At 36.0% G+C, this 22,934-nt stretch overlaps 2 protein-coding genes across 6 annotated transcripts; both read right to left on the minus strand.

The window, feature by feature from the left end:
• Positions 1–5,652: 5,652 nt before the first annotated feature.
• LOC128318686 (tumor necrosis factor receptor superfamily member 14-like) lies at positions 5,653–12,066 on the minus strand. Of its 4 annotated transcripts, none has more exons than XM_053235838.1 (6): positions 11,551–12,064; positions 8,104–8,289; positions 6,543–6,668; positions 6,275–6,430; positions 6,083–6,170; positions 5,653–6,000 (listed from the first exon to the last, which is right to left on the minus strand). In XM_053235838.1, the coding sequence occupies exons 2-6, from the start codon at positions 8,264–8,266 to the stop codon at positions 5,805–5,807; spliced, it is 729 nt and encodes a 242-aa protein (XP_053091813.1). In that variant the 5' UTR covers positions 8,267–8,289; positions 11,551–12,064; the 3' UTR covers positions 5,653–5,804. The 4 variants fall into 4 exon arrangements, with proteins under 4 accessions (XP_053091813.1, XP_053091812.1, XP_053091811.1 ...); XM_053235837.1 differs by having other exon boundaries at positions 11,274–12,064; XM_053235836.1 differs by lacking the exon at positions 8,104–8,289 and having other exon boundaries at positions 11,551–12,066.
• A 4,365-nt stretch (positions 12,067–16,431) lies between these two features.
• LOC117597796 (tumor necrosis factor receptor superfamily member 14) lies at positions 16,432–22,856 on the minus strand. Of its 2 annotated transcripts, none has more exons than XM_034306430.2 (6): positions 22,497–22,856; positions 18,837–19,022; positions 17,344–17,469; positions 17,076–17,231; positions 16,873–16,960; positions 16,432–16,790 (listed from the first exon to the last, which is right to left on the minus strand). In XM_034306430.2, exons 2-6 carry the CDS (start codon positions 19,003–19,005, stop codon positions 16,598–16,600), a joined length of 732 nt encoding a protein of 243 aa, XP_034162321.2. In that variant the 5' UTR covers positions 19,006–19,022; positions 22,497–22,856; the 3' UTR covers positions 16,432–16,597. The 2 variants fall into 2 exon arrangements, with proteins under 2 accessions (XP_034162321.2, XP_034162320.2); XM_034306429.2 differs by lacking the exon at positions 22,497–22,856 and adding an exon at positions 21,084–21,571.
• Positions 22,857–22,934: the final 78 nt, after the last annotated feature.

The raw sequence follows: 22,934 nt of genomic DNA on the forward strand, positions 1-22,934 counted from the left end.
GGGGCAAATGACCGCAAAATGGACATTAAGATTTTTCTGTGACCCCAAGCCTTGACCACTCTACATTTTTTTATTCCAAGTTTAATTTAGGATTACTGTAACATTTGAACAATTTATCAAACGTCACTAACATATGTTTAAGGTAAGTGACTAAAAACCAAAGGGATCTTCGTTGCACTGACTTTCCAGTCTAGAGGGACGAGTGAGCTTGCATTTCTTGACAGCTTTTCAAAAAGTCAAGAAAGGGCCCACCTCTTTCAGCTGTCACACCCAGCTTCAAAAGCTACATAAGGAAGACAACATGACTGGAAATGTTGTCATAGGAAAATAATCCATGCTAGGGTGGTGTGATACGGCCTGAAGCGAAGCTGAGATCTTTGGTTTATACTTCACACTGTTCACATACTCACCTACCTATCTAATGTACATCTGGAGGATTACATGCACCATTCACTAGACAGCACATCAGAGCCAAAGCATTCCTCTCTGTCTGGTTTCCAAATCAGGTTTCCAACTCTTCAGCACATTCATGCACAGTGACAAGCTCTGTTTCTTTTTAAAACTTTCTGCAGTCATCATGATTGTTGTCATCAGATCAAAATGAATCCAGAAAGCTTGGTAAGCAAAATGAACCTTTTGATAGGTTTGGCTACATGAGAGGTTTTTAAAATTCAAATACTAACCATAACAGGAAAACTGGTTAGTGTTAGTATTCAGTAATGGTCTTGAATATACATAAGGAAGTGATTTGAAACACAACAATATTTCTTTAGCAGAGGCAGACAGCTGGGGAATTTTATCCATTTTACCGCTGAATTATTGCTACTGCAGCAGGTCAGGATAATAAAAAGAAAAATAGCATGTTTTTTTTTTGTTCAAATATATTTATTATATCAATTTGTAAAATAAATGAGTTTCTCTCACGAATCCCTTTGGAAAACAAGCGGCTCTTAGTTTGGGAAACCCTGTCCTACAGCTGTTGTAAATGCCCTGCAACAGGTTTGTACCCAAGAACATAGCTGTTGAATGGGTCATTATGAGCTGCCTTTCAGCTGTCTTTAATGAGATGTAGCAGGAAGTCAGTGTAAATGACATAAGATGGGACTGGGGTGCTCAATTAGTATAATTCCTGTAAAAGCCTCACCCACTGAACTTTGGAACTTTTTAAAGAAGAAGTCTAGGCATGAAGATACAGGAACAGTAATAACTTACAGTAATGTAATCTACAGATTATAATGGCAGGAACTAACTTATCTGCATTGTTCATGTGCAGCATATTACTTGGCAATATTTCAGAGATCTTTCCCTGAGCTTCAGATCTGCCCTGCCTGACATTCTGCTTCAAAGTTTTAACTCTATGGTCTATATGTTTTTCTGCCCATACAAAATAACATGTAGAACTGAGACACACCAGGTGCAATCTACATTCTTCTTAATTTAAACAGCACTATACACAACATTCTGAGCCACTAACAATCCCACTAATGCGAGCCAGCCTTGGAATAGCTTACTGACATTGAGATATTAAAAGTCTACTATTTGAAAAATTAATAACATTAGGCATGTAACATCTCAACTTAAGATTTTAACTTTAGATTGTTTAAAATGAATGTTTAGAATAAATACTATTCAGCCTGACAGTCACCTGTATAGTGCAGTGTGTACAAACTAGTATTGTTCTGGGTCCCATACCTGCTACCAAATTCCCCTTTGATGTTTATCAGCCACAGGAACAAAGATGAAGAATGAAGTCCAAACAAAAACTAAAAACCAAAAGAGAAAGTCCAAAAGTCCCCAGAAATTTGAATCGAGACGCTGAAATACAAACAGTGTTCTCTCAGCTGACACTAAGAGAAGTGAGAGATCCTTTACTGAAGATCTCAGCAGTCATATCTCATATGTTTGCATTTGTGCAGCAGAGATCAAATTGCATAACTTTGGATCCCAGCAACTTCAGCGTCCTGAACATGTTTTCCCCACAGCATTAAACACGGTTTAGGTCATAATGCTGAAGGTTATTAGCATTGTTTTGCAATAACTGCTGTAGCCTTGAGTTTCTTTGCTCTATTTTGCCCCTAAGTGTAATAGAAACTACCCTTTATTCCAGTCTTTAAATTTAATTACAGTCCAGTATTTAGATTTTGTATTTTAAATTTAAATTCATTTGGTGGGCCGGATTAGAAAGTGCATCTAGTGAATTTTACCAATATGCGAGTTGTTTGGCACAGAATAATTATTTAGAGCCAGTCTTATTAGAAAGTGGGACTGAGGCAGCATGAGGCACTGAACAATTTTACTGAACAATTTAAGGGATAATTAGGCAGTGATCAACAACTGGTAGTGATACATCTGGCAGTGAGTCATTTGGGAGTCGGCTCCATAAGTGTGCCAATTGCACTGACTCACTGGAAATCACTGGGATTTCGATCACTAAGCGTCGCCTTCTTCCTGTCTTGTTCTTATACGCAGCTGTCTCTGGTGGAGAGCAGGCAAACACACTGCGAGAGGAGAGAGGAGACAGCACAGCTATCAGCTTGTTAAATATTCAGCCAATAAGCTGTAATGTTAAATTAGCCTTGTAAAGTAGTAAAATAGGAAATTAGCCTTGTAAAATAGTTTATGTATTTTTACATATTTAAGATGACTTTATTGACTGTTTTGATTTATAAACAGCAATTTAGCTGCCTTTGTGGTGTTTTGAAAAGCAACAGGTAGCTTAACGCATTGTATCACAACAAGCAAGTTTTGCTTCTCCAGTCTACAGTAATGGTGACTCAGTCCAGCCTTTCCACTAACCGGTATAGCGCAACACTACGACCAATACTACTCTAGGCCGAACAGCACGTCGATGACACCAACACACACAATTATTATTAAGAATCACGGGAAATAGGTTTTTATGATCCCGGAGGAGCCCCCAAATAAATGTTACAACCCCAATTAGTCTAGGGGTATGTGGGGAATAACACTTATTTTTAATAATCAAATATCATTTGTGTGTGTGTAGTCAGGGACCAATAACCAGTAGTGCAAATCAATCCAGGTGATTTATTTATCTATATACAAGTGGAAAAGAGTGTAGTGCCAAGTGAGAGTGGTAATATTTACAAATTATTTACAATAACACGTAACAAGACACAAAAGGGGAAAAGGGACGCGAGCGGCACCAAAGCAAAGAGATGAACAAAACAAAACAAGTCTAACTATTTTGTAACCCTCTAACCTAACTATAACAAAAGATAGAAATAAATCTTCAGCGTCCAGAACGCTCTAACTACCTATTTTAACTAGCCAAACCAAAAGTACAGAGGGTGGTGCTCGCTCCTAATCTAATGTGTCTAATACAAAAAAAAACAAAAAACAAAACGGAATTCCTACGTGCTGTACAATGTATGTCACGTGACGTACTTACCTGTCCACTTTTCCCCAACACTAACAGTCACAAACCAGGGTAACGAACACTAAGTTTAACTATACAAACAAGTGACTAGAACAACGCGGGGGAAACATGGGACAATTGACATACAAGAACAAAACACAGTAAGGCAGCGTAACTACAACAGAAAAACCAGAGGTACGACAGGGTTTTAATTTTAACAACCAGAACAACAACTTCTGCATGAACGAATGGCTGCGGGTTTTAAATAGGCGGGGTCAGAGGTGGATTGGTTGTCAACGCCGATGACATCAGCGGGGATAATCGAGACAGACAGGAACGTTATCCAATGAGACAACTGCTGCAGAGAGCGAGAAAGAGGGGGAGGGCGAGAGAAAAGGGGAGAGAGCAAAACACAAAAACACGCGGACATACCCCAGAATGTAACAATAGCTACGTTTACATGGACATTAATAATCCGATCGTAATTGGACTAGAAGCACAATCAGATCTAAAAAGTCACATGTAAACACGTCAATCGGAATGAATTGGCCAAAACCGATTAAAATTTCATTCGGATCGTAAGGGGTGGTTTAAACCTTTTCTAATCCGATGGAGAGGACATGTAAACACTTCATCGGGTTGAAAATGAAACCAGATAGTTCTGCGCATGTGCAATGACGTACAAATCACGTAATGACGTATGACGCACGGCTGTCAGCGGTATTGGGGCTCTGACCGTAGCCTCACCAGGTGACATGTACCCCTCCACCATTGAGCATAGTGTCATAAATGACTGTCATGTCATCCTAAAATTCTCCTTCCACTCCTCGTCTGTGAAGTGGTGCAAGACGACGTTGTCCCACCGGTCCTTGCTTCGGACCCTCATCCACAGACGCCTTGTTCTGGGCTCGGGAAGGGGCATTTTAATTGCTTGATAAATACACGCAGTACCGCACAAAACATCACGCGCTTCGTCTTCTAATTAGCAGCTGAAATAGGCAAATGTTAAGTCTGCTTTTTAAAACGAAAAAAAGAAGCAATGGCAAGAGAGTGGCTGCTAGTATCTGCGTGTTGGATCGGCTGGAAACGTGTAATCGTGCACTGTGCGCATGTCAGAAGATTCGGTCATGTAAACGCGCATATCAACCCGATTACTTTATTCAGCGTTCTTGTAAACACTGCGATCGGATTAATCAATCTGATTGATTTCATTCCGATTGAAACAAAAAGTGTCCATGTAAACGTGACTAATGAGTCACCTGACAAATTTCACTTCAGCTGCTAAAACACTGGTATGGCTGAGATAACAACATGGATTCCTTCAACAAGGGAAGAATACAAGCATATTACACTGAAAGGCCAAGACAGAATTAACAAGAAAGTCAAGGCATGGACATTCGCTTCTTTTTATGTGCCACTAAACCAAGACTCAAACTAGTGGAATAAAATCAATGCTCACAATATTATATGCAGTAATCATTAACTACTAGGGTTTGCTAGATTTAGAAACAAACTTGCTTCTTTCATATTAAAAATCTACCTCCATGTAAACAGTAGAGGAACAGTTCACTTTGGAGGCATTATGTAAAGGGGTTTTCAAACGTTTTGCAGCCAGAGACCCCTTCCAGAGTAATTTCCATGGACCCCCTTAGGATCACAGGACAGGTTTAATTTTAATTAATTTGACTAATTTACTCGAGCTATTACTGCCTGATGTTCATTTCCACTCATCCAGATGTAGATTTTAAGTACTGTGTATTATATTAACAGCACCTCCTGGTTTTAATTTTAATTTCAGTTAACACTAACACTATTTATACTCATATTATTTATACTTATATTATAAAGGTAACACTATTCATACATATATTATTTAATATATTTATATTTGTTTTTTTGTTTCATTTCAAACTATGTTTACTAAATAATAATATAATATATATAATAAATATATAATAAAATAAATAATAATAAAACTAAATAATAGCCCAATAACCTTGCTAGTAATCTCTGACACTGTCATGTGATTTAAAAAGAAATACAATCAGGGATTTACATCACCAACCCTGCTTCAAGAACCAAGGATGAAAAGCATGTGAACATGCACATCAAGTGTGTTTATGTGGGTTATATAAATGATATTCTATACAAACAATGCTTTGTGCAATTTCATGGTATTCCAGTTTCAGTTGTGTGCAAAGTTCAATATCACTTCTTTATTGTTTGTTAATAGTGAACTGTTATTTAAAATAACTTCCTTTGGCACTGTGTGGTTCAGACGCACCCACTTTATTCAAACAAATATAAAAATGAAAAATAGCTTTTTCATTTAAAAAAATTACAAATATAATACTGTGTAAAATTTTGTACAAAGTATACACACGTGTATATACACATACACCTACACTGTATAAAATGTTTCTTCTCAGTATAAACGATTTCTACAGCATGTTAAATCTTTCTTTTTCTTCCATAATAAAACACATAAAATAACGATCAGCAACAGCAATGAGGACAACAAAATCCCAATGATGAGGCCCAGATGAGTTGGTTTATGGCTGCACACTGCATCACTCGACTTTGTTCCCTGTGTGATTGTTATCTGCCCCAAAGACTCACAACTGTAAAGGAGAGAAATAATTTACACAGCATTTAGAACTACAGTTCACAATACAGAAAATGTGATAATCATGTTATACTCACTTTGTATGTGGTTCACAATGCATTAAAGAACCATCTGAATATGTCTCCTCAGAGCAATCCTTACATACTGTATCCATTAAAGATGTTCCTGTAAAGATAAAAGCTTAAGATTCTTCAAACTGTTTGACTGAATACAGAGGAATTTGAATTAAATGACAGCAGATATATTACACATAATGTTGAAATGCTAACCGATCTGGTAGATGTGCTGTCCAGGAAGGCAGGTGGAGTGCTCTCTGGCTTTTCTGCAGCTCTCGCCATGAGTTTCTATACAATAATATCCTGGCAAAGGCTCACAGAGTGCATCTGAATTGTATAAACACTTACGCTTTACCCTTAATCCATTACCTGTGGAAAGAAAACAATACACATTACATTAAGATATTCTATATTGTTCTATAGGTGTTATACTGTATAAGAGGTATTTTAAGTTACATGAAATGAATGAGCACGTCTTCACCTTCATCACACACAGTGCAGCTGAGACATGCCATCAGACCGTTCGGGACATCAGTGTAGGTTGATCCAATGCACACTTTACACCTCGTGCCTGAATTACTGTCGCAGTGTTTTAACACATGGTGACCTGGACAATAACACTTTATGCTCAAGCTTGTCTCATATACGTTAGCCCACTGATTGTAGTCACTATATCCATGTAAATGATTTTCTACAGTGAACATGGTGTTTGCAAGAAGGAATAGCATGTTCCTGAAACAATATTTCTTTGAACCGATCATTGGTATGTCATCAGCATGCACTTCCTACTCCTCCTAATCATCCTAACTTAAATTGCCCATAACAAGCTCTCTTAGTAATTATTATCCATGTGTAGCTAGTTTTACATTTCCTCAAAAACATGTTGTAAATCATTCTGTGAGAGAAGGGTGCTTTCACACTTTGGAGTTTTTTTTAAATCAAAAGCTACTTTTGGTCAAAGTGAAACAAATGAAGTTGAAAAATAAAATTTAAAAAAGTGTCAAGTGCTGTCAAGCTCTTTTTACCTGCCTTTCAATCATGTCGCAGGTTGGGGGTAAGTGAGAAAAACAAACATGGAGGACAAAATGTAGGTGAAAAAAATATTTTGTCTTGTACATGATCAAATATAAGGAGATTTATGTCTTGTTGAATCAAAAATGTTTCACTGTTGCCATAAAATATTTTTCAATATTCCAATGTTGCAAAATAACTCAAATACGCAGCGTGATGCTTCACTTCAACTGTGGTTGCATTCAGTCAAGTCACAATCAGCTCAAATTTTTCTTCCTTCAAAGCTACAGCAATGGCAAACCTCCTCATCTCCAGAGTTTATATACTGATACAAAAGCTGCTCAGGTAAGAGCTTTTTAAGTAGAAATAATCTGCAAAGTGAGACCACACCCTATCTCTATATGTAAGTTCATTAACAAAATGTTTAGTTAATTGAAAATATTTAAACTGCATTTGTTTCATCGTTTATTTAAATGAGGACTTAACTGATACTCATACAAATTTCTATAAGGGCACCTTTGAGCCTGAAAGGCCAACAGCAGCTAAATGTTCAATGTTTCATCAAGTTAAGCAAAAAAACATTTGCTTTTTTTAACTTAATGAAACGCAAAGCTACACCCTATAGTTTTCATGTCTGAGAATCTAAAGCAAGTTTTAAAGCAAACTGAGATGTGAACGTGTAGCATGTTTTTAGCCTTTCAGTGAAAATAGGATGTGATCGACAACTTTGAAGTTCACTTACAATTAGTGTTATTGAAGAATTAAATCTAAATAATAGTTGCAATTTTGTGTAATTTGATGAAACCCAAAACTACACTGTAGCTTTCATGTCTAGAGCACAAACTCATGACATCACAAGGATGTGACTGGCTGAAAACAATCTTTGTTCCAGAGAAAACGGATGTTGATACAGGAACATGCCCTACTTGACAAAAGTTCATTTATTGTATTTGCAGTTAACTCAGTCAGAAACAATGTGTCCATTTAAAAAAAAGATTCAGTAACTAACTAATAAATATAAAATAGCATACCAGGAGCGCACATAGGACAGCATTCTCCATCAATTTCATACTCAGCACTGTTGCACGCTTTGCAGCACATTACAATAATAAGATTCAGTAATGTTAAACATATGACGTCACATAATCGCACGGTGGGCATCATATGTTTGACATTACTGAAACTCATTAGCATAAACAGTGTGTGCTAATGTAAACCTGAAAAAGACAAAAATAAGATGCAATATGTGTATCTGAATAAATTGAAGACTTTTCTTTGTGACATGGTGCATTATCTGAAAATTTGAACTGATATCTACAAATAAGACTTTTTATAAGAAATTTATATTAATTATATGTAAGATCTAAGCTTGCAGGCTGCATAAAACAAAAATATAACAAAAATATACAAACATAAAGTTTTTTCTTTATTAAGTAATACACAGCATTACTTAATGTTACCAGTTGTCTTCACTGTTTAAAAAAAAAAAAAAAATCAAAGCATTGGAATGCACAGATTTCTTAGCTGGGACCCAAAACCCCACTGCAGCATCTAATAGGAGCTACACTTCATGGTTTTGACCACCAGCTGCCACTAGCGCGCAATGTGTTGAAAAGTTTCCACAAGTTAAAAGTTTTTCGTTGCATTTAAGAGGAAAGCTTCAATGCTTCAGGAGGCTTCAATTCGCCGTCACTGTATAGGCCGTATGGATTTTACGTAAAATGAGACTTAACGTAATTTGTAGACGGTCCCTTAGCTATTATCGCTGCTACGGGTCTCCACAGAAATCAACGTATGCTCGGGGTTTTAAAAAGTACCAGTTATTGGGGAAAAAGCTGTAGCTGTTTACTGGTACACGTGTTAATATTTTTGCACACACCGTTCGAAATATATTGAAGACAAAAATCCAAATATATGCGTGATTCTCCAAATGGAGGCACATTTATGTCCCTAGACCACAAATTCATCTAAAAGCACTTAACTATGAAACAAACTGTTTAGTAATTAAAAACAATAGATATTTTGCCTTGAAAAAAATTTACTGCACCAAAAAAATTATGCCTTATTTATTTGTTTGTTTGTTTGAAATTCCAGTACTTTAATACTTTGGCCTTGGCCCCAACCCAGACTTTTAAACTTCTCTTTAATAAAGTCATGAAAAGTGATCAGATCATACACATTTCTCATTGTGTGTCTTCATAGTAGCTTTAAAAGGTAGGAGCTATATTAATTTAGTTTACATCTGTACAATTTGTATATATTTTTGGACAATATATCGCTGTCCCCAACATTCCCGTCATTGCCATCACAGCATATTGTTTCTGTGGGGGATCTTTTGGCAGTAACACCTGTTTATGTTTTACCTATGGAAGTAATATCTGACAGGAGTAGGCTACATGCCTGCCATGAGAGAAGACTGAAGATTTGATGTTGACAAAAGTGAGTAATTTAATCATTTATTCCTTCTGATCAAAGAGTATGCTTATTCACCATCATTACCATCTTATGTTAGCTACAAAGTAGTGTTAGCAAAACCATGAGCTAGCCTCTTTTTCCCCCAAAACTAATAAATGTCATTACCAACACATTTCTAGTTGTGATGGTAATGGCACCTGATGATGGTAATGACATCCTATCAGTTTATTCTCTAATATGTTGGGATTTCTTTTGTAATATTTTGATTTCTTCTTTGATCTTTTTTGTAACCAAACTTAAATTTTCATTATTTCTCTTTAAGATACTATGGCCCCGAAGATGGCAGCACACCAGTCTAGAAAATACAGAGACAAAGTCATGGAAGATCCTGTGAAATATCAAAAGTTGCAAGAGAAAAGGAAAGATACAGAAAAAGAAAAGAGACAGGAAAGCTTAAAACAATCTCCTAGCTTTCAAAATGGGAAAAAAGACATAAACACAGACAGTGGAAACCAACGAAATAATAGTGATAGGATAAGGCAGGAAAGACAGTAGTATTTAGCAAGCAACAGCCTCCCTGAGTCTCCAGTAGACCAGCGACAGGGGCAGAATGATGCTCAACGTTTCCAAGAATGTCCTGAAAGTTCAAGTGCACATCATGAAACACCCCACAGACAAGGACAGAAAAAAAGTGAAGGTAAACAGAACAAAAATCTATCATGACCTTAGTACAATCCAAAAGAAGCTAGAAGAATCTCAGACAAAGATTGAAAAATACAAAAAGAAGTGCACTCAGCTTTCCAACTTGGAGTCGTCAAAACTAAAAAACAAATGCAGCTTAAACCAAAGGCCTTAATATAAGGGTGGACATTGCTTTTTCATCATATGATGTTGTCAGAGCATAGAAAAAGATACCATCAGTCTGGAGTGAAAGACAAGCAAATGGTCTCAAAGATTCTGGCTGGGAAGATACTGAAGAGGTACCATTCGCTCAATGAAGTGAAAAAGCAAATAAGAATCTCTTGGAAAACAATCCGCAGAAACAGAGAAAGGCCTACAGGTTTTGCAGTATCATAAAAATAAAACCCATACCAAAACAGAACTAGCACAAATACAAAGAAAAAGCTCACTGAATTTTTGGGACGAGATGAAAACAGCTGAGCATCCACGGGAAAAACGGAGACAATTACCCAATTTTTTTTTTTTTTTTAAATGCAGAAGTGTTTCCTCAATGACAGTTTGCACAACCTCTTTCTGTAATTCAAGAGAGAAAGTCCTTATGTGAAACTGTCGTCCACAGAGTTGATTTCTGCACATTAAACAAAAGTTTGCCAGAAAATGAAAATATTGTTTTGATGGTGAAAATATGAAAAATATGTAATATGTTGTTTTAAAAAAAAAACTCAAAACCCTAGGTGTTTTTTTTTAAAGTAACCAATGTTTACAACATGAATGAATTTGAAAAACATTCTTGTTACCTCTTTTTATGTGGAAAAAATGTTTTATCAATATTGTGATGGTAATGACCTTTTGCTGGAGTCAAGATAAAATATTCTAATTCTATAAGGGATACATTTAGGCCAGCATTAGATCTTTACTTCATAACACGTAAAGATTTTTTATTCAACATTATCATAAGATTTGGAGAATCACCATATGCGAAAGTGAAACTGTCTTACAAATCTTTAGGTTATTAACTGATTTGAATTGACAAGAACACACGACTTATAAACGGTTCATAAAGACGAAGCAACAGAAACTACTGGTAACCTTGAAGTTCACTTACTGTTAATTTTGTCCAATTAGAAGTGAATAATAATCAACACAACAGCAGTTCACGTGATCCGGAGTTTCCCCTGTTTCCTCGTCAGTGCGCATGTGCGAAATGTGTGTTTTAATGCTCGCAGTACACTCAGGCTGCACATATACCGATCAGAATGGAAAAGCAGTAGAAGAGATGTTGGATTGGAAGGACTTAATATGCCTGAATGATGGTAGAGATACGAGGATGGATACGTGGATGTAGTTCAAGGACATAATTCAGCAACTGATTTGACACTTACATCCCAGAGTTTGGCAAGGAATTGTATATGGAAGGTGATGGATGACAGCACGGTAGGTAGCGACCATTTTCCCAGAAGATGTGTGTAACAAACGACGGGCAAGGAGGAGACGGGAACCGAGTGAACTCAAACATAAACTCAAACATAAACAGAACGTAAACCACAAACATAAGGCAAACATAAAACACACGTGCATCTCTCTCTCTCCCCTTCGGCGTCTCCAGTCGCTCCTTTATCCCTCTCATCTGGTCCTCTGGCAGCCGGGAAGCGACACCGATGACACCGGGCGCTGGCGCTGGACCTCCTGGCGGACGGCAGCGGGTCCTCCGACCCCAGGTGGATGGCAGTCGCTCCTCCCCTTTCTTTGGCGGACGACAGTGACTCCTCCCCTTTCCGACGGACGGAAGCCACTCCTGACTTTTTTGGCGGACGGCAGCGACTCCTCCCCTTTTCAGGTGGCCGGCAGCGACTCCTCCCCTTTCCAGGTGACAGGCAGCGACTCCTCCGTCGTCCAGCTACCGCTCCAGCATCACACTTCCACACTTCAGCACCAAATTCAACGACGGGCAAGGAGGAGGCGGGAACCGAGTGAACTCAAACATAAACATAAACGTGTGCGTCCTCACAGCCTGGCCCCTCCCTCCTGCTCGTCACAGTGTAAAACTGGGATAGAGTTAATACAAGTTGAAATAGAGGAAATTCCTAGATGGAAACTCAAATCTGCTGATTGGGGAAAATTTCAGGACATAAGTGAGACAAGCATGTTAGAAATAAATACCTAGAGGATACAGAGAGGATGTTGAAGAATGAAATAAGTGCATAAGTGATACTATTTATAATACAGCAATTGATGTAATGGGGAAGAGTAAAGGGATGAGGAGGAAGAAAGCTGTACCATGGTGCACAGAGGAGAGTAGTGAAATTATCACAAAAAAGGAGAAGCACTTAGGAAAGTAAGGAAATCATATGCATTTAAAGATTTTATTGAGTATAAGAGAACACAAGCAGCTGCTAGGAAAATAATCCAGACAGCAAAAAGGAATCAATGGAGAAAATTCTGGGATGAAATGGGAAAGGAAGAAGACATTAATGAAATGTGGGGAATGATAAGAAAGAGCGATCCAGTCTAGTAGAATTATTCCTATTCTAGTTAATGGAGAAAGGCAGATCATAACTTTTAAGTTCTGAAAAAGCAGAAATATTGGCTGAAACTTTCTTCAACGTTCAAGGTAATGGAAATATATCAGAAGATATGAGATTATATAGAGATAAAAGTATGAGAGAAAATCCTAATATTTTGGTTCAGAGAGGTCCATCTGAAAGCATATTAGATGAAGATTTTACACTATATGAATTAAAGAAGGTCCTTGCAGGGGTGAGGAATACTTTTCCTGGTAAAGATGAAGTGTGCAGTGTAATAACCAGACATCTATCAGACCCATCAAAAAATATCAAATATCTTTTCAATAAAGTATGGGAATCAGGAAAGCCCACTTCCTCCTGGAAGCGTGGAATAATTATTCCAACTGCGAAACCAGGGAAGGATCACTCACAAGCAGTAAGTTATAGACCAACTGCATTAACATCCAAGCTTTGTAAATTAATGGAGAGAATGGTAATGTCTAGACTGACATACGTCCTTGAAACGAAGGGTCTTTTATGTCTGCGTCAGAGTGGTTTTAGGAGAGGAAGAAGCAAATTGGTTCAGAAGCTGATGTCAGAAAGGCCCAGATTAATAAAGAAATACTGGTGGGAGTGTTTTTGGACGTAGAAAAAGCATATGATGTGTGTGTAAGGAAGGACTTTTAATCAAACTGGACTATATGAATATTAATGGAAGAATGTATAATTGGATAAAGGATTTCTTAATGGAAAGAACTATTCAAGTAAGGCTGGGGTCTTCCTACTCAAAGATATATGCAATTGATAGTGGTACTTCTCAAGATAGTGTTTGCAGTCCCATATTATTCAATATTATGATAAAATGATAAATTTGCTAAAGTTGGTCCAGGGATAGGAAAGTTGTTATATGCTGATGATGGCACCTTGTGGAAGAGAGGTAAAATGTGGAGAAAAGTATGCAGAATGCTATTAAAGAAGTAGAAAAGTGGGCCAATAGTTGGAGATTTCAACTGTCAGTGGAAAAAAAAATAGTATGTTTTTCAAAAAAGAAAACTCCATCTATCAAGTTAAAGTTGTATGAACAAGAGTTAGAACAAACATCAGTAATCACATTTTTATGGATTTGGATGGATTCAAAATTAACATTTGCAACACATATCCAACGGATAACAGATAAAAGCAAGAGAGGAATAAATGTTTTGAGGTGTCTGGCAGGGATAGATTGGGGTGCTGACCGGTGGTCTCTGAGAAGAATGTATTGTGCACTTATAAGGTCTACTATAGCCTATGGGAGGATGATATATGGATCAGCATCAGCATCTTCGCTTAATAAGGTAAATACAGTACAATCTCACGCTTTAAGAATATGCTGTGGAGCAGTTAGAAGATCTCCTGCAACAGCACTACAGGTTGAAATGGCTGAGGTGCCTTTGGAGATTCGTCTTAAGCTGAAATTGGTATACTGGACCTCTACTAAAGGGCATTTAGAATCCCATCCAGTTAAAAGAGTATTGGAGGATTGCTGGGAATAAGGAGGCTCATCAAACAACAGTACGTAACCTTGATGTTTGCCCTACTGTAGTTATTCCACTAACACCTCCATGGCTACTTCCAATGCCTGTAACTGATTTCCAACTGCTAGACCGAGGTAACTAAATACTCCAGCAAATAAATACTGACACTGAGAAGTTAATGTTCTGCTGTAGTGTGTGTTTAGTCTTAAATTATTGTAGAGTACTTGCTATATCATTAAAACTACCATATCAAAGCTACAGCACTGACACATTTCAACTAAACATCAAGATTAAATCCAAGTAAGCTGTCATTATCAGAAAGAGACAGATCAAGCTGATCTATAATAGCTACTGTAGTATTACTAGAGACACAAAATATTTTATCTGGAATGTCATAATTAAAAGAAGGCAGCAGAATTGGGAAAGTGAGGAAAAGGGAAGACACTTGTTTAATAACTAAGTCTATCAGTAACGTCAACTTGGACCTGTGTTTTGTTTGTGGAAAGTTCAGGAATAAAAAAAAAGCTCTGTTGCTACAATAAACAGCCAAAGATTATTGTACACATAATAATAATAATAAATTAATAAATAAATAAATAAATAAATAAATAAATAGAGGAAATCTGGAATTTATTTTATAATTAAGGATGCAAAAGGTTTGAGAACCCCTGCAGGAGAGAAACGCGAATTAAGCAGGTAAATCCACAGTGTGTTGTAGATGGAATAGTACGCTAGTACGCTAGTATTGCTAATGATTTATAGGAGTCACAGTTAGCAATAGCCAGCAGGTGGCGGTAATGCACCTTCCACTTCGCAAAGAAAACAAACTGAAACTTGAGACGGCGTTGTGGAATTTAACGTGTTTGGTATTTGAATACGGAGGTTTTTTTGGTTTTGTTTTGTTTTTAAAGGTAATGAATAGTATGATGTTGAGCAGGAGTTCTCCTTTAACAGTCAAATAGATTAACATTCTGATATCATAAGGTTACTACAGTAGCATTAGCAACATCATCAGAGGACATGCTTTTCAGGAATATAACTTCTGAGTTAATATATAACTTGTAAGCTCGTCAGATTAATTTCTTGTTTATAGACCTGTTGTATAAAAGCAGTATCACACTTGCAGTTACACAGTTAGACAGAATATTAGCATGGCTGTACTAACTACGAATTACAGCCGTGCTGATATCCAGTATAATCACACTCGTGTTCGTGCAATATTGCTTAACCGACTCATTTATATATTTATTATTGCATTTAGTATATATATATTTTTAATTATTTATGTCATAGGCATATTTATTTAATTAAATGTTGACTAAAGTGGCATTCTATAGCAACATGCTACAGGAAAACCACTTTTTATTTACACTTGTTCTCAGAGTAAAGCTTAGTGTGTGACTGAGATGAGTAACCTAAACTAATAACACAGACTAATCACTGTCGCCTGCAATATAGTGTGCCACTAAAGCAAGACTCAGACTAGTGGAATAAAATCAATGCTCACAATATTATATGCAGTAATCATTAACTACTAGGGTTTGCTAGATTTAGAAACAAACTTGCTTCTTTCATATTAAAAATCTACCTCCATGTAAATAGAATAGTAGAGGAACAGTTCACTTTGGAGGCATTATGTAAAGGGGTTTTCAAACGTTTTGCAGCCAGAGACCCCTTCCAAAGTAATTTCCATGGACCCCCTTAGGATCACAGCACAGGTTTAATTTTACTTTGACTAATTTACTCGAGCTATTACTGCCTGATGTTCATTTCCACTCATCCAGATGTAGATTTTAAGTACTGTGTAATATATTAACAGCACCTCCTGGTTTTAATTTTAATTTCAGTTAACACTAACACTATTTATACTCATATTATTTATACTTATATTATAAAGGTAACACTATTTATACATATATTATTTACTATATTTATATTTGTTATTTAGTTTCATTTCAAACTATGCTAACTAAATAATAGCCCTAACAACCTTCCTAGTAATCTCTACCACTGTCATGTGATTTAAAAAGAAATACAGAGAAGCAAGGATGTAAAGCATGTGAGCATGCACATCAAGTGTGTTTAAGGGGGTTGTATAGATGATATTCTATACAATATCATCTATACAAACAATGCTTTGTGCAATTTCATGGTATTCCAGTTTCAGTTGTGGGCAAAGTTCAATATCACTTCTTTATTGTTTGTTAATAGTGAACTGTTATTTAAAATAACTTCCTTTGGCACTGTGTGGTTTAGATGCACCCACTTTATTCAAACAGATATACTGAAAATAGCTTTTTACATTAAAACCTTTTTTACAAATGTAAAACTTTGTAAAATATTGTACAAATTGTACACATATGTATATACACATACACAAATACACTGTATAAAATCAGTATACAGTCATCTCAGTATAAATTATTTCTACAGCCTGTTAAAGCTTTCTTTTTCGTCCACGATAAAACACTTAAAATGACAATCAACAATAGCAGTGACAACAAAATCCCAATGATGAGGCCCAGATGAGTTGGTTTATGGCTGCACACTGCATCACTCGACTTTGTTCCCTGTGTGATTGTTATCTGCCCCAAAGACTCACAACTGTAAAGGAGAGAAATAATTTACACAGCATTTAGAAATACAGTTCACAATACAGAAAATGTGATAATCATGTTATACTCACTTTGTATGTGGTTCACAATGCATTAAAGAACCATCTGAATATGTCTCCTCAGAGCAATCCTTACATACTGTATCCGTTAAAGATGTTCCTGTAAAGAAAGAGACTTAATTTGATGAATAAACTGAATAAAACTATTTGACTGAATATAGAGGAATTTGAATTAAATGACAGCAGGTATATACAGATAATGTTGAAACGCTAACCGATCTGGTAGATGTGCTGTCCAGGAAGGCAGGTGGAGTGCTCTCTGGCTTTTCTGCAGCTCTCACCATGAGTTTCTATACAATAATATCCTGGCAAAGGCTCACAGAGTGCATCTGAATTGTATAAACACTTACGCTTTACTCTTAATCCATTACCTGTGGAAAGAAAACAATACACATTACATTAAGATATTCTATATTGTTCTATAGGTGTTATACTGTATAAGAGGTATTTTAAGTTACATGAAATGAATGAGCACGTCTTCACCTTCATCACACACAGTGCAGGTGAGACATGCCATCAGACCGTTCGGGACATCAGTGTAGGTTGATCCAGTGCACACACTACAGTTCGTGGCTGAATTACTGTCGCAGTGTTTTAACACATGGTGACCTGGACAATAACACTTTATGCTCAAGCTTGTCTCATATACGTTAGCCCAATGATTGTAGTCACTATATCCATGTAAATGATTTTCTACAGTGAACATGGTGTTTGCAAGAAGGAATAGCATGTTCCTGAAACAATATTTCTTTGAACCGATCATTGGTATGTCATCAGCATGTGCTTCCTACTCCTCCTAATCATCCTAACTTAAATTGCCCATAACAAGCTCTCTTAGTAATTATTATCCATGTGTAGCTAGTTTTACATTTCCTCAAAAACATGTTGTAAATCATTCTGTGAGAGAAGGGTGCTTTCACACTTTGGTGTTTTTTTTTTGTTTGTTTAAATCAAAAGCTACTTTTGGTCAAAGTGAAACAAATGAAGTTGAAAAATAAAATTAAAAAAAGTGTCAAGTGCTGTCAAGCTCTTTTTACCTGCCTTTCAATCATGTCGCAGGTTGGGGGTAAGTGAGAAAAACAAACATGGAGGAAAAAGTGTAGGTGAAAAAAAATATTTTGTCTTGTACATGATCAAATATAAGGAGATTTATGTCTTGTTAAATAAAAAATTTTTCACTGTAGCAATAAAATATTTTTCAATATTCCAATGTTGCAAAATAACTCAAATACGCAGCGTGATGCTTCACTTTAACTGTGGTTGCATTCAGTCAAGTCACACAATCAGTTCAAATTTTTCTTCCTTCAAAGCTACAGCAATGGCAAACCTCCTCATCTCCAGAGTTTATATACTGATACAAAAGCTGCTCAGGTAAGAGCTTTTGATCTGCAAAGAGAGACCACACCCTATCTCTATATGTAAGTTCATTAACTGATACTCATACAAATTTCTATAAGGGCACCTTTGAGCCTGAAAGGCCAACAGCAGCTAAATGCTCAATGTTTCATCAAGTTAAGCAAAAAAAAAATTGCTTTTTTTAACTTAATGAAATGCAAAACTACACCCTATAGTTTTCATGTCTGAGAATCTAAAGCAAGTTTTAAAGCAAACTGAGATGTGAACGTGTAGCATGTTTTTAGCCTTTCAGTGAAAATAGGATGTGATCGACAACTTTGAAGTTCACTTACAATTAGTTTTATTGAAGAATTAAATCTAAATAATAGTTGCAATTTTGTGTAATTTGATGAAACACAAAACTACACTGTAGCTTTCATGTCTAGAGCACAAACTCATGACATCACAAGGATGTGACTGGCTGAAAACAATCTTTGTTCCAGAGACAAAAGGATGTTGATACAGGAACATGCCCTACTTGAGAAAGGTTCATTTATTGTATTTGCAGTTAACTCAGTCAGAAACAATGTTTCCTTTTAAAAAATATTCAATAATTAAGTAATAAAAATAAAGTAGCATACCAGGAGTGCACATCAGACAGCATTCTCCATCAATTTCATACTCAGCACTGTTGCACGCTTTGCAGCACGTTACAATAATAAGATTCAGTAATGTTAAACATATGATGTCACGTAATCGCATGGTTGCCATCGTATGTTTGACATTACTGAAACTCATTAGCATAAACATTGTGTGCTAACGTAAACCTGAAAAAGACAAAAATAAGATGCAATATGTGTATCTGAAGTCTGATTATACTTTAGTGCATTTATATACATAATGACATATTAGCTCTGATTTTGAGGTGATTATCACAGCCTACATTTGCTGACATTAACTAGCCTTAAAAAATTATTCAGCTAATATTACCACTCATTAAACTCACGTATCAAAGTTGTATCACTGAAACACTACAAGTAAACATCAAGACTAAATTCAGATTACTATGAAAAGTTTTTATATACTTTTTTAATATTAAAAATTCATTAAAATTCTGCAACAGTTAAACTCTCAAAAGTGAGAGGTGCATTATTTTCTAGAGAATATTATCCAATATATTGCATAATATTGAACAATTTGTTTTGGAGCAATACATTTAACCGTTTAGAAGCTATTGAATTTTTTTGCAAATAAAAATTTAACAAAATTTACTAACAGTTAATTTCATCAGAGTGAGATGTGTGCTAAACTCTACACAATGTGTACAATATTGTATGACTTGTTTGGGCGCAATATCATGTTTCAAATAAAAATTCATTAAATTTCAGTAATACGTTAAATAAAGTGAGAGGTGTAGTCAATTCTGGAGAGGGAACACAATATTATACAAGCTGTTTTGGAACAGTGTTTTTGAACCTTTACGCTGTTTAGAAGCTTTTTTTTAATTCTTTAAAATTTAGGCACAGTTAAATGGTCAACAGTAAGAACTGTAAAGTCTAATGATGGTGCCCAGTACTAATTTGATTTTGTATAATTGACCACCTAGGGAAGGGGTCTTCAATCTTATCCACAAAGGGCCATTGTGGCTGCTGGCTGTCATTCCAGCCAAATAGGAGACACACTTGATAGTTGATTGGAGACCAAGATGAACTGATTAAACAATTGGACTCAGGTATGATTCCTGCTTGGCTGGAATGAAAGCCTGCAGCCACACCAGCCCCATGTGGATAAGACTGAATTTGTTTCGGAATATGATTATAAAATCATAAAGTCTGTGTATGATAGCCTGTTTCATGGGAGGCTTTTGTTTATATATACATTCTTTGCAAGACCAATTTCCTGTACTATCTATAAATCTCAGCATTAATACAAACATGTTCCAATAGATACAAATAATACAGTAAATACAATTTACCCATCTTTCGAATGTAAGTTTCATGTTGTAAAATGAAATTCAGGTACATGCTCACTGCATCAGGATATATATATATAATCAAATTCATTTCTTAGTATACACTTCATTACCATGTAGTGATTTTACACTTGATACTGAAGCTCTGAGGTGTGTGTCAAAGGAACAAAACCTTTGCTTTGAAACACTGTATTGGTGCTTGATTTATTTGAGATCAAAGGTCATTCAAGGAAACTGTGGTTCAAGTTAGTTACAGCGATTAGTGAAACAGTGATTACTCTGTAGTTGTGGAACCGAAAAAGAAAATGGGTGTCCTGAAGTTTGGGAAAAATGAACTCATATCAACAAATAAGGCTGTTATTTTTTTAAATAAGAAATTTGTATTAATGATGTGTAAGATCTAAGTAACACAACATTACTTAATTTTTACCAGTTGACTTAATTGTTTGAAAATAAAAAGCATTTCAAAGCATTGGAATGCACAGATTTGCCCACTGTTGCATCCACTAGGAGCTGCATTTCATGGTTTTGCTTCAGAAAGGTTCGTTTTGCCAGGATTATTTCCTTGCCTGTCTTAAAGATTTTACGTAAAACGAAGCGTAACGTAATTTGTAGACGGTCCCTCAGCTGTCCTTGCTCTTACACGTCTCCACAGAAATCTTCGTATTCTCAGAATATTAAGTCAGTTATTGAGGGAAAACCTGTAGCTGGTTGTCTTTATGAATAAGAATGGTTATGAATAACAATATTGTACAATATGTTAAGCTTTTTGCACACACCATTCGAAAGCTACTATATATATGCGAAAGTGAAACCAACAAGAAATCTGATCTGAAATGAACAAGAACACACGACGTATAAACGGTATATAAAGACCAAGCAGCAGAAACTACTGGTAACGTTGAAGTTCACTTACTGTGAATTTTATCCAATTATCGTGAATGTTTTTGTCCAATACAAGAATAGTTCACGTGATCCGGTGTTGTTCACTGTTTTGCATCACCTGCTGTCCAACCCCGCCCCCTCTCGGGAGCGCGCGCGCGCCTGTACCGTCGTCCGCATTAATCGGATAGATCTGAAAACGGCATTTTCGTTTTCAAACGTTTTCTAAAACCTGTTCGTCCTCACTGAAGCGGAGTGTATCCTCACTGCAGCCTGTAGCGTGATGACGTATTGGATTAGATCCACTACGTACTGGATGTTGTAACCCTAAACTCTAACCTGAAATGAGTTATTTAGCGACATACTGTTTCTCCCGTTAATCAAACCATCATTTTTCTGCCACTTCTCTGTCGAAATACATTTGCGCGTGCATGATTAAAAGTTCGTGACGTTGTTGAAACCTACTATGGTGCGTGCGTGTTATAACATGGAGAACGTAGTGGATCTAATCCTTCAGCGCGCTACAGACTGCTGTGAGGAACTCAGTGAGGAGCAGTGAGTGTGTGTGTGAGTGTCTGTGTGTGTGTGTTGGGGGATTATTTAAAAATGCAGTCTGAAGGCTGTACAGAGTGACATTAATCCTTAACAATGCTATCAAACTGGATAGCAGGCACAACAACTGCAGTACAACAACGTCCACCATCTTGTTTGTTTTGAGTGCGTTATGACTGAGTCACGTGACTAAAAATGTTGTTTTTGAACATCTCCTTTTTCTCAGTCCACACTACAACAACGTGGAAACGGATAGAACAGATTTATCCACTTGGGAGAGCGTTTTCGAAAAGCTCCGTTTTCACTGGACAAAAACACCGCCTCAGTGTGGACGGAATGCCAAAACCTAGAGAAAAAGATGCGTTTTCAAATTTATCCGGATTAATGTGTATAATGTTATTTATCCGGACTAATTTATATAATGTAATTTATCCAGATTAAAGTGTATAATGTAATTTATCCGGATTAATTTATATAATGTAATTTATCCAGATTGAAGTGTATAAGGTAATTTATTTGGATTAATTTATATAATGTAATTTATCCAGATGAAAGTGTATATTGTAATTTATCCGGATTAAATTGTATAATGTAATTTATCCAGATTAAATTGTATAATGTAATTTATCCAGATTAAAGTGTATAATGTAATTTATCCGGATTAATTTATATAATGTAATTTATCCAGATTGAAGTGTATAAGTTAATTTATTTGGATTAATTTATATAATGTAATTTATCCAGATGAAAGTGTATATTGTAATTTATCCGGATTAAATTGTATAATGTAATTTATCCAGATTAAATTGTATAATGTAATTTATCCAGATTAAAGTGTATAGTGTAATTTATCTGGATTAATGTACATAATGTAATTTATCCTTTATGTAATTACCTTTTCACACAGGACCAAAAATTGGATGACTTTTTTTCCTTCAATCAATGAAATTATTATTTAAAATCTGTATTTTTGCATATTTGTCATACTTAACGGTTTTATATTTTCAAACAAAATTGAATACAAAGACAGCCTGCATAAACACAAAATATAGTTTTCCAATAGCAACCATTCCTGTGTGAAAAACTAATTGCCACCTCAGGTACTCAGTCAACCAGTTTATCAGATTTAATTGATAACTGGGTTCAATTAAACTAGAACGAGGTTTGATTACTGCCAGCCCTGTTGAATCTAAACATCACTAACCAGAATGTTCCATATGAGGTAGACTGTGAAGTGGAGAAACAGTACAATATGCCACGATCAAAAGAAATTCTGGAAAACATATTTCAGTAACTTCCTTCCTCATATCAGTCTGGAAAAGGTTACAATTTC

The sequence above is a fragment of the Pangasianodon hypophthalmus genome, chromosome 8, assembly GCF_027358585.1.
Source record: "Pangasianodon hypophthalmus isolate fPanHyp1 chromosome 8, fPanHyp1.pri, whole genome shotgun sequence".
In the NCBI taxonomy this organism is placed as follows: Eukaryota; Metazoa; Chordata; class Actinopteri; order Siluriformes; family Pangasiidae; genus Pangasianodon; species Pangasianodon hypophthalmus.

What these genes read in the sequence shown, in the direction of transcription:
- LOC128318686 (XM_053235836.1), bottom strand. Translation starts at nt 11,746, where the DNA reads ATGCACGTGTGTTTTATGTTTGCCTTATGTTTGTGGTTTACGTTCTGT. An exon ending in TCCTTGCCAAACTCTGGGAT is followed by an intron (nt 6,669 to 11,550) that starts GTAAGTGTCAAA and finishes GTTATTGTCCAG; the next exon opens with GTCACCATGTGTTAAAACAC. An exon ending in CATTGTGAACCACATACAAA is followed by an intron (nt 6,001 to 6,082) that starts GTGAGTATAACA and finishes TCTCCTTTACAG; the next exon opens with TTGTGAGTCTTTGGGGCAGA.
- LOC117597796 (XM_034306430.2), bottom strand. Translation starts at nt 19,005, where the DNA reads ATGTTTATGCTAATGAGTTTCAGTAATGTCAAACATACGATGGCAACC. An exon ending in CTGCACTGTGTGTGATGAAG is followed by an intron (nt 17,232 to 17,343) that starts GTGAAGACGTGC and finishes TTCTTTCCACAG; the next exon opens with GTAATGGATTAAGAGTAAAG. An exon ending in ACAGCACATCTACCAGATCG is followed by an intron (nt 16,961 to 17,075) that starts GTTAGCGTTTCA and finishes CTTTCTTTACAG; the next exon opens with GAACATCTTTAACGGATACA.